At 40.1% G+C, this 12,087-nt stretch overlaps 2 protein-coding genes across 2 annotated transcripts; both read left to right on the top strand.

The window, feature by feature from the left end:
- The first annotated feature begins 2,396 nt into the window (after nt 1-2,396).
- On the top strand, nt 2,397-5,050 carry LOC119298460. The gene is made up of 3 exons (XM_037575856.1): nt 2,397-2,592; nt 4,559-4,656; nt 4,762-5,050. Exons 1-3 carry the CDS (start codon nt 2,479-2,481, stop codon nt 4,862-4,864), a joined length of 315 nt encoding a protein of 104 aa, XP_037431753.1. The 5' UTR covers nt 2,397-2,478; the 3' UTR covers nt 4,865-5,050.
- A 5,243-nt stretch (nt 5,051-10,293) lies between these two features.
- Nucleotides 10,294-11,620, top strand: LOC119298458. The gene is made up of 3 exons (XM_037575855.1): nt 10,294-10,518; nt 10,974-11,086; nt 11,259-11,620. Exons 1-3 carry the CDS (start codon nt 10,396-10,398, stop codon nt 11,398-11,400), a joined length of 378 nt encoding a protein of 125 aa, XP_037431752.1. The 5' UTR covers nt 10,294-10,395; the 3' UTR covers nt 11,401-11,620.
- Nucleotides 11,621-12,087: the final 467 nt, after the last annotated feature.

Below are 12,087 nucleotides of genomic sequence, written 5' to 3'. Positions count from 1 at the left end.
ATTGAAAATGATGTTATATTTCATGCACAGGAAGGAGACGGAATAGGCGCTGGACACGAGGAGGATCCCGCGTCACCTGGAACTCCTGTGCGTCAGGATCCCATGGATCGCGTGCGGGGATCTGCACGGGATCGCATGCCTGGCAGAGCCCAGTCCAGCCAGCGGGCGGGCGCCACATCATCTGCTGTAGCGGCTGGCCCACGACCCACGTGCCTGCATGCGCCAGCGGCCGGCTCGGGATCGCCGTAATCCACGCGCGAGCGAGAGGCCGTGACAGCGACTGGCTCGGGATTCTCTGTGGCTGCTGATTCAGGAACAGGGGCCACAACGCATGCTACAATGTCCAACTCCAGATCTGTTGTGCAAAGTGGATATGATGTTTCTCCAGGATCAGGATCTTCTGCGGCTAAATCTGCATCGCCCCCTGCACAACAAATGACACTTCCTGTTGAACCGGTCATCTCGTGTGTTTCAACTCGATTACAAAAAGGTATAAGAAATCCAAAAATCTGAACTGATAGAACTATACCATATGGCATGTTGTGTATTGCAGGGGAACCAACAAGGTTAGAAGATGCACTCAGAGATCTGAGGTGGAAAAATGCAATGGATGAAGAATACTCTGCACTTATAAGAAACAAAACTTGGCATCTTGTACCTAAACAAAGAGGTAAAAATATCATTGATTGTAAATGGGTTTATAGAATAAAAAAGGGCAGATGGCTCGATTGACATATATAAGGCACGACTAGTTGCAAAAGGTTTTAAGCAACGGTATGATTTGGATTATGAAGATACTTTCAGTCCTGACGTCAAAGCTGCAACTATTAGGCTTGTGGTAGCTATTGTTGTGTCTAGGGGTGGAGCTTGAGACAGCTAGATGTTTAGAGTGTGTTTTTGCATGGTGTTCTGGAAGAGGAGATTTACATGAGACAACCACCTGGGTATGAGAATAAAAAAACACCCCACTATGTGTGCAAGCTTGATAAGGCTCTTTATGGCTTGAAACAAGCACCGAGAGCATGGTACTCAAGGTTGAGCTCTCAGTTGAGGCGTCTTGGTTTTATTGCATCCAAGGCTGACACATCACTCTTCATTTATAACAAGGGAAATAGTTATATTTGTGCTGATATATGTTGATGATATTATAGTTGCAAGTTCTTCACAAAGTGCTACTAATGCTCTTCTGCATGATCTAAGTTCAGAATTTGCTCTCAAAGATCTGGTGATCTACACTTCTTCCTAGGCACTGAAACTAAGAAGGTTCAAGATGGCATAGTACTGAATCGGGGAAAATATGCTACTGAACTTCTAATTTGTATGGGGATGAAGGACTGTAAGCCTTCACCCACTCCATTGTCCTCTTCAGAAAAAACTTTCAGCATTTGAAGGTGAGCCACTCAAGAAAGAAGAAAGCACAAAATATAGGAGTGTTGTGGGAGCTTTGCAATACTTGACGTTGACACGACCAGATATATCCTTTGCAGTTAACAAGGTTTGTCAGTATTTGCATGCACCTACTACTGCACACTGGACAGCTGTTAAAAGAATTATAAGATACATAAAGCATACTGCAAGTTTGGGTCTCCAGTTCAAACGTTCTAGTTCTACTCTTGTTAGTGCATTTTCTGATATTGACTGGGCAGGATGCAGTGATGATAGAAAATCAACTGGAAGCTTTGCAGTATTTTTTGGCTCTAATCTTATCTCCTGGAGTGTCAGAAAACAAGCCACGGTGTCGAGATCAAGTACAGAAGTTGAGTACAAATCCTTAGCAAATGCCATTGCTGAGATTATTTGGTTGGAATCACTTCTTCATGAGCTAGGAATTAAGCAACGTTGTATATTTTGTTTATGGTGTGACAATTTAGGAGCAACCTATTTTTCTGCTAATCCAGTTTTTCATGGTAGAACCAAACATATTGAAATTGACTTTTATTTTATGAGAGAAAGGATTGCAGAGAAGAAGTTGGACATACGGTTTATTCCTTTCAAAGATCAAGTGGCAGACGGGTTCACCAAAGCCCTTCCAGCAAGACCGTTTGAGAAGTTCAAGAGAAACTTAAATATAAGATAGTTTACATTAAGGGAGAATGTTAAGATTCAGTTTAAACCACGTTGTAATCTCAAACTCTTCTTATTTCTATTCCCTCTCGTGTTTCTCTTGTTCTTTATATGTACCACTGTATCCTAACGATCGGCTTCAACTTGTACGCCACGAACGAATAGGGGCTTTTCCTGTCGCATATAAATAAAGATCACGCGGCTCCTTATGAGGAGTGGAAATGTTTCCAAAGTTTACAAGGTAAGAAGGCTTTAAAAAAGATGAAAAAGGCAAGGTGATGGATCCTGATTGTATCTTGAGGTGTGGAAAGGCCTTGAAGACATAGCGAGCGGAGAGAAAAAAAAAAAGGAGCGGAACGAGGCTTGGAGAGAGAAGAGACCAAACCCGATCGATCGATCGCCGCATCTCACCTCATGGCGCTGCGTAACCTTGTGACCAGGATGGGGACCCCGGCCGCCGCCGCTCTCCGGCCGCCGTCGGTATCCCGCGGGGCGCAGGCGGCGCGCTCTCGGCCCTTCTCCCGTCAGGTTCGTTCCCCGCTCCCTGTGCCCGCTCGGAGAATCGCATTGCGTATGTGTCGATATGCTCGTCCAGTCAATCCGGATCGAGGTCTCTTGATTTTGGCGGCGCTCCTCGCCTGCCGCGTAAAATACACCGTGCTCTGAAGCGTTAGATGTACACAACACCCTCTTTGGATGGATCCTCAGTCTAAGGCCATGTTCGTCTCCTGGGAATCAATGCCTCTTGCCACCCTTTTCCCATAGCCTGTTCATCCAATTCGATCTGGCAGTGATATAGTCGCTGATCACCTTAATAAATTTTCTAAAAAAAAGTTGCAGTAATGGAATGAACCATAACATTCTTATGGTCTGTCAGACAGGATAATGAAATTTCAGTTAGTTCATTATTACTACATCCAAATTCATTGTTAGGTATTAACATCAGATCAATACGGTACTAACTAACAAAAAGATTTATGAATGGGTGTGTCTTGATTGTATCTGAAGAAGCACTGTGGATTAAGGGCTTGTCTTCCAGACAATAAAACTGCTATCATCACCACATCCAAGCAGTTTCATGTGGAAACTTTTCTGAAATATACGAAAACAGAAGCATAATAAAGCGAACACCTTCCCTTTATAAATGATGCAGATCGGGATGGGTCAGATTTATTTATCCTGCAAGTTAGGATAATATACTGCTTGAGAAAACGATTTAATAGTATAAGATTTCGACTGATATATGGTGTGCTCCTTGAATGACTGCAGTCAATAGTTAATGCTGTTGGAAATTCTAATTAATAGATTCGATAATGAATTACTATGCAACACATGATATCTACAAGTCATAAATCTGTAAACTTGAATAAACAGAAGAACATAATGCATTGAAAATTACCCTCAGGTAGCACAGATTATCAGTGAACACCAGATTACGTAAGACTCGTCACACATCATTTTTTTTTTGTCCTTGCAAAAAGGAGCTAAAGGCTACCGAGGAACAGTACACCCGCTGTAGACTATATCATCCTTGAGTGCAAAAGTAGGTGTTTCAAAACAAGGGAGGGGGGAGAATATTTCCATCACAAAAACAGGCCTGTGCTCTCTCTTGGATTGTCCTTTTAACCTGCATCCGTATCTTTACGAGGGGCATCTTTAGAACTGAGTGGCAACTCAAGTTAGACCATGTTGTAATTGATGTTAGTTCTTACTCGCTTGAATGCCTTTCTGAAGCAGTGAAGCATCTAGGTTAGTTTGTGAGATGAATGGGTACTTGGATAGGCTGACAAAGTTGCTATTAAAGATGTCAGAAAAGGTTAAATGTTGATTAATCCCCTTCTTCTGTCCACTGAGATACCATACCATTTGCTGTGTATTGTTGCAAAACAGTACCAAATCAGCAATACATAGGAAGGCAAATACTACTTGAGCCACCTTTTAACATGATTGCAACATCCTGTGATTACCTTGGCATAGTATGGTTAATGATAAAAGCATCTTGGTAGTTTTTCAGAAAAATGGGTACTTGAGTAGAGTCAATAGACTGACAAAGCTGCAATTATATAAAGATGTGAGATGCGGTCAAGTGGTGATCAGTGCTTTTTTTTTCTACCGACTTGGAAGCCTTCTGCATGATTGCAAATTCATACACAAAGGATAAAGAATAGAATTAAAACAGATACAGGTTAAACTGAGTATATTAGGTATAACAAGCATTTCATTCTTGTAGAATAAATAATTGGATTTTGATTAAGTTATTTTTGAAGGGAAAGAAGGTACTACCTTTGAGAATGTCTCAGCACCCTCTGTTGGTTTTAGCATACTACTGTTGTTGATGTGCTTGCGTGATATAAGCAGATTCAAGATAACACTATTGAATGATATATTTCGTGGGACTTGAGCAAATTCAAGACGGCATTGCTTGCAAAATTTTGTCATCATTTACACTGCACGTTGACATCCGAGCTTATATCGTGTTATCACTGAATTGTAGGTTGAACACGAGGATATTTCCAAGATACGTGCTAAAAAGAAGTATGAGTTCAGTCTGTTCCTCCTTGAACGGTCAGAAAAACAGCTGGAGTCTGCGAAGTATGCGACCATAATTTATTCGTCAGATGCTTTTGGCTACAATTAGTATTAGATGATTTGAACTGAGACCCTAATGCTATGGTTTCTGCACTCTTTTTCTTGAAGGGTCTGGGCTCAGAGGTTTCAAAGGGCAGACAAGTACCTGGGTTGGACTCTCAAGGTGGTCATGCCTGCTTCTCTTGTGGCTGTGATAGCAGGGTCCAAGTAGGCGATCAAATGTCCATTCGCTGTTTTGTTTATTGATGATGGCATGTGTTATGTACGGGCGCTCTACTTATGGCTCTTGTGCACTTTGTCTATAGCATGTTATGTAAGTCTCGGCTTATGGCGGTTCGAATATGATCACTATGATGATGATAACATTACCTGGTGAAAGATGAGCCGGGCAGTTTTATTAATGCAGCAGAACATATTGTTGTCCTGAAAATAAATCATATGAGACTTGGGTTAAAATCAGATTAGACAGATCCTCTTGTGCACATGACATGGTCTATTGAAATTAGAGAACATATTTAAATTGCTAGGACATGATCTAGAAGAGCAGGGTGGGACTATTAATCACAAAAGTAGTATCTAATTTTAGCACATGGAGCGATTTTTTTAGTAGCGGACCATAACAGAAATATAAATTCTGGCCCATCTAATCTCCAAACCACACGTACGAAACCGAACGGCAACGTACGAAACTTTACAGACCGAAAACGAACGAAATTACGGTGGCAAGAAGCAATAGCTCTTTCTTTTATTAGTAGGTATAGATATAGATTAGAGGGAGAACTAACGACAGGTATGGGCGTGCTCACCCAGGCCTCCATGGGCCACGCACATCAAGGTGGCGGATGAAGTTTTATTTTGTTTTGTTATTTTTTTCCTTTTCCTTTTTTTCCTTATATATTTTATGAAATATTCGATATATTCTATATGTATCATAAAATTATTAATTTAACGATTGTATAAAACCGGATAAAAACATTAAAAAGTGCCAATTTTGTTTATGTGACTGAGAGAAATGTTCTTACATTCTAGAAAAATCATTTAAATAGAAAAAATACACACACATTATGTAATTTAAATTCTTTGCGCATAAAAATAAATGTTGATGTAATTCAAAGTGTTCACACATTTTAAAACGTGTGATTTTTAAAAGATTCACAAAATTTAGATTTTTTGCACTCGTGTTTCAAAAATGTGCATGGCATTTTAAATATTGTCCATGTTTTTTATATTTATTATAATAATTAAAATGAAAAAGGAAAAAATAAATATGATTGAAAATAGAAAATGAAAAGGAAAAGGAAAAGGAAAACTAATCCACTGTCGTTCCACACAGGAAAACCAATGGAAGAAGAAATGTTGTGCGTCGGAAAACCGAAAACACTGCTTGTATGCTCGCAACCAACAATATCTTCAAATTGCGATCTTTTCCTCGATGGTCATGGAAAAAAATACGAGGAAAAAGAACATCAATGTGCCAACCAACATTTGCTGGAAACTGATAGAATCCAGTACTAAACGATGTTTCAAAGTTTTGAAAAAAATCTAAGAAAAAGTGGGATATTAAGAGTGCTATGTTCTATTGTGTTGCGGAAGTTCAAGTTGAAACACATTATGGAATGCGAGCTATGAAAAAAATTAGCATTGAATTGTGTTGAATAGTAACATCACTGTTAATTTTTTATTTTTCTTTCATAGCTCGCATCCATGTGGTGTTTCAACTTGAAAATTCGGCATATCAATAATCATCATCATCATCATCTTAACATCCCGTACTTTTTCAGAGTGCTAAAACTTTTAAACGTGGTTCCATGAAATTTCTTTGAATGTTGGTTTCCATGTGATATACTTCCTCCATTCCTAAATATTTTTCTTTCTAGAGATTTTAACAAATAACTATATACGAAGCAAAATGAGCGAATCTATACTCTAAAATATGTCTATATATATTCGTATATGGTAGTTCATTTGAATTCTCTAAAAAGACAAATATTTAGAAATAGAGGGAGTATCTTAAAAAAGAGGATAAGATGCCTATGATTAATTATGCAAATTTATGAGCCTCAGAGTATCCTCGTCGGCTGGATCTCACCCGACTGAATGCACACACAATCAAAACACTCGCCCGCAGACCAGTTGATCGATCAAAACACATGCATGATGATTGGAACCGTGCGTGCGTGGGTTGTTTTTTGTAGGCGCAAGATCATAGGGGGTATTGGATTGCACGCGGGGAGGTTACTTTTATGCCGATGGGATGGGGAGGACGGGAGCTCGGTCCATGGTGAGTATTGCCGCCGGCAGGAGGGCTAGGGTTAGAAGGAAGAGAGAGGTGCGGTTATGTTGGCCGGTTAGGTCTGGTGTCGGGCTGTTGCTGCCCCCTTATCAGGAAACCGGATAAAAGGGTCAGGTTTTTTTTGTAACATGTCATGATTGACCAAATCTTTTTTAGTTAGTACTCCCTTCGTTCTGAATTACTTGTCACATGTATGGATGTATCTAGATGTTTTTTACTTTTAGGTACATTTATTTTTGCGACGAGTAATTTCAAACGGATGGAGTAGATAAATAAATGTATAATTGCCGAGCGTTGCATTGTTGCCTATGGTTGTCCCCACTCACATTGATCCAATCCACTGCCCCACTGTCCGGTGAGAAGCACGGTCGTGGGCTTGCGGCGTCGAGAGGCGACAACCGTTGTAGAAGAAGTTTTTTTTTTTGAGGGGTCCGTTGTAGAAAAGGTTTTGTTTTGGGAGCCACTAGTTAACGAGCGCTTCTTCGGTGGCCTCGCAACGATCAGCGCCACTTGACACGCTCTCAGCCATTCGCCACGTGCCGCGCTCTGGGCGCTCTTTCTGGATTTTATTTTTTTATTTTTCCTCACGCGTTTTCGGCTATTTAAACGGATTTTTTCTAGGGTTTTTTTTAAGGTTTTGGTTTTTCACCGGTCTTCCTTAGCTTTTCGACAAAAAAATAAAAAAATGTTGCATGAAAAAAATGTGTTTTCTTTTTTCTTTCCTTTCGCGAGAGTCACGGTTTTCCTTTCACGAGAGGCACGGTTTTGCTTTCGAGACAATCACGGCCGTGCCTCTCGGAAACAAAAAAAAGAGGTTTTCTGTTTTTTCCTTTCGTAAGAGTCACGGCTTTGCTTCCGCGAGAGGCACGGTTGTGCTTTCGCGAGAGTCACGGCCGTGCCTCTCGGAAACGGAAAAAAATGTGTTTTCTGTTTTTTTCTTTCACGAGAGTCACGGTTTTTACTTCCGCGAGAGTCGCGGCCGTGCCTCTCGGAAAGAAAAAAACTCATTTTCTGTTTTTTTTTCCTTTCGCAAGAGTCACGGTTTCGCTTCGCGAGAGGCACGGATGTGCTTTTGCGAGAGTCACGGCCATGCCTCCTCGGAAACGGAAAAAGACGCGTTTTCTCTTCTTCTTTTTCTTCCGCAAGAGTCACGGTTTTGCTTCCGCGATAGGCACGGTTGTGATTTCATAAAACGAAAAAAACCAGTGCTCCCGGATCGGTTTTTTCATGAAAAAAAGTTTATCAAAACCTATCAACATGGGATCTAGTTTTAAAGATCTCGATACGAGGAATCCAACGGTGAAAGCGGTTTGAGATTTGGATGCACGGTTTGAGAGATAAAATGTTTTAAATAAACGAATCTATGAAAAAAGGAAAAACTCCCAAATTGCGACAAATGATGCGCTGCATGTGCGTCATTTGTCGCAACATGGAAAGTTGGAGTGATCTTTACAACAAACACTCCTCGATTAGTGATTTCGTCTTTTAGGGCTCCGTCGTAAGTGATTTTCACCACCGGGCTGCGCTGAAATCCCTGGCCTGCCTTGCCACCAAACGGGCTGGGCTGCCAGCCCATGTGCCAAAGTCTGTTTAAGCCCGCGGGACGACGAGAAAAAAGAAGAGATAAATACACCGGGAATCTTCAAACTTGCACGCGACGGTCAGTTTGGTGCACAAACTTGTAAAATACGTGATTCTGGTCATTGAACTTGTGCGGACGTGCAAATACGGTCACATATCCCGTACATGGGCGTATCCGATGCTTGGCTGCCTGCTGTCAGCAACAGATGGCGCTCAGCGCAAAGTGTTTTTGCACAAAACCCCATAGTCTTTTTTATTTGTGAAAAATTAACAATTGATGGGTCCCACTTATCAGTATATAGCGAAATTTAAATACGAAGAAGTGTGTCGCCCAGTCTAGAACACACGCCTAAGGCGAGGACACAATCCGGCCAAGCCACTCCAACCCAATCCTGTGGACGTTTACGTAGTATAATTTTGCTTTACTGTACTATAACGAAGGAGCTCGTGTAGCAGAAATGGGTTCCATTTTGTGCGGCCTATTTTGCATCTGCTCTCCTTTTTTTTACAGATTAATAGATATGTAGTATGTAAATTATAATCTCAATAATAAAATGACTTTCAAATATTGTTCATTTATTATTTTAAAATAATATTTATGAATTCTAAAAGATATTTTCATAATTATAATACAAATATTTTTTAAATATTCATAATTGCAAAAACATTGTTTTCAAAATTTGTAGAATAACTTTAAAAATAAAAATAATAATTTTAAAAATAGTAATAATTAAAAAATGTATGTATAGTTGCACCTGTTCGTTTTTTTGAAATTTTTGAAGCAGAAAACTTTGTTCATGTATTATTTTAAGATAATATTGTTAATTAAAAAAATTGTGTCATAATAATATAAGTATTTTTATAATTACTATTCATAAATATTATTTTAATTATACAAGAATTTCAATAATTATACACACGTTTTTAAAATCTTATGTTTGTATAAGTAAAATATTCATAATATAAAATCTAAAGTCTTGTTATGAATATTAATCGTGTCTAATATGTAAATTATATATTCTTTTTGAATATAAATCATGATTAAAAATTATACACAAGTGAATATTCATAAATATTTAATAAATATTGTATTCATCATTCTGTATAATTTAAATATAAGCCACGAGTGTATAATTCTTTTTGTATTCATTATTTTTTTATTTAATAACATTTTAAATGTCTGTATTAAATAAATATATTTTATGTAATACACAAGTTTATATTTCATAAACTGTTGACTCTACATTTTACGCAAGAACATGTGTCGAACATCATATGAAGTCACGTCATGTGCATGACACATATTTAGTTGATAATCCCGGATGTTTTCGGTATAAGTGAAATTGTATCTCATGTTAGACACGTAAATGTTCCTGTTGCAATGATTGGATCTTTTTTGTGCGTACCTGAACTAGCTAGACCAAAGACCCACCACTCGCGCTTCTGTATTTCGCTCCTCGCTCGAGCGTGTTTTTGATACCAATGATGATTGTTTTTCTGCAAATAAACAAAGACGAGGCTGTTTTAAGCAAGAACATGTCGCACCGAGTGCCATCTTGTCATTGACAGTGGGCCTTGCACCCTCTGACCTGCCAAGCAAGTATCGGATACTCTGCGTACTGGATATGTGACCGTATTTGCACGCTCACGTAAGTTCGATAACCAAAATCACGTATTTTACAAGTTTGTGCACTAAACTGATCGTCACGTGCAAGTTCTAAGACTCCCAATGTATTTACCTCAAAAAAGAAAGAAAGAAAGTAAAGGAGCAGGAAGAAGAAACTTGGAGAGAGAAGAAAACCGAGATCGAACCCTAGCCGCCGTCTCCAAGCTCGATCGATCTCGGCCATCTCATCCCATCCCATCCCATGGCGCTGCGTAACCTGGTCACCAAGGTGCGGGCCCCGCTCTCCGCCGCTCTCCAGCCGCCGTCGGTATCCCGCGGGTCGCCGGCGGTCCGCTCCTGGCCCTTCTCCGCAGCCCCCCGTCAGGTTCTTTCGCTCCCCACCTCCCTTGCCCGCCCGCTTGCTTGAAGAACTGGAATTCCTCACCGGCACAGCAAGCCTCAGCCGCGTGATTTCGCCGCGTAAAATACATGGTCATCTGGTGCGTTAGATGGATGCCATGCCCCTCTGGTCTGGCCTGGTGGATCCTCCTTTGTAGGCCTTGTTTGGCACACCGGGGTTTCAAGCCCCAAAGCGGCTGGGCTGGGGATTATGGGGGGATTTGGTGAATCCCTTCCATTCACCAATCACCGACTTCCCCTCCCACCCCAAATCCCTGTATATGAAATTGTTTCTTGTCTGGCATAGACCGGCAGAGCTGCATTTTCTATGAAGATGTTTGGATTTAGACGTATCTTTCTTTTGCAATATTAATTATCAACACTTGAACAGCAAGTTTGCATTTCGCATTGCCTGCTTATGTTGGTTTACTTGGCTTGTAGGGTGAACAGCATGGGAAAAGAATTTTAGATTTTGAGTCAGCCACTGAAGAGGAGGTCATTCGGGAGGCAAGATTGCTAGACAAACAGATTAACAAAATTTTGTCACATATCAGGTAAGATCATTACAGTTTGTTGCTTTATTTTACACAAATGACGATCCTGAGTACATGAAGTCCTTTTTGGAAATGTGGAATGTCCAAGATGGCATTTTACCCTTTGTAGTTATTATTTAGTGTAACTTCAGCATCTCTCTGACTTAACAATTTGTCCTCTTTTCTTTTGAAGGGAGTACAACGAGAATGTCATGCCAAGAGTTTTGCAGGGTATATATGGAAAAGTGAAGTGGTTCTTTGGTGCTGGCGCCGTTGTCGAGCTTGTACGTCTGGGGATTTCGGCACGTCAGGCTAGTGTTGGACATTCAGAGTGAGGGCACTCTGCAGTTGATGTTGTTGGATGTCTCATGATGGAGCTCTCTGTTTATCCCCTAGTCTCTGTTATCTGTCTCTGATGTGTCGATTATTACTATGCTTATATATGGCCTGACTACCAACCAGCCTTCTGTGTCTTATATACCAGCACTCTGCTAAGCAACTCAGTTTATATGGTCTGACTACCAGCTTTGCGTGCTTGATGTTTCAGCACTCTCATGTGTCAACTGTCAAGTATTACTACTCATTCTTTATGGCATTCTTAGCCCCTCTCTGGGAGGGCTGGAATATATACAGAATTGAGTTTCTGCTCCCGGATGAACAGTAGAACATGCCGAAATAGTAAAAAAGGAAAATCGTTTTTAGATTAAAATTGAGGAGAGTTTCACATGTGCCAAATCTCATGATGGAACCACATTTGTGAAGGTTTGGATCAGGAAAAAATCGATGCCCTAAAAAGAATAATATTGAAAGTATTTGTTTTTTTTACCACACATCCATGAATGTCGTGTCTTCACGGAAAATTGCACGCAGATGGAAAGCTATGCAATGTTTGTTGTAAAGAAAAAATTAGGTATGTTTTGATTTTCATTATATTCTTCAAAAATTACTGCTATACCATGTGCATGTGAGCTTGCTACTCGAAGCACACTTCAATTTTACTGGGCACTATAATGTGTTCGTAC

Source organism: Triticum dicoccoides, chromosome 5A (genome assembly GCF_002162155.2).
Source record: "Triticum dicoccoides isolate Atlit2015 ecotype Zavitan chromosome 5A, WEW_v2.0, whole genome shotgun sequence".
NCBI lineage: Eukaryota > Viridiplantae > Streptophyta > Magnoliopsida > Poales > Poaceae > Triticum > Triticum dicoccoides.
This window is presented reverse-complemented; position numbering and strand designations above follow the sequence as displayed.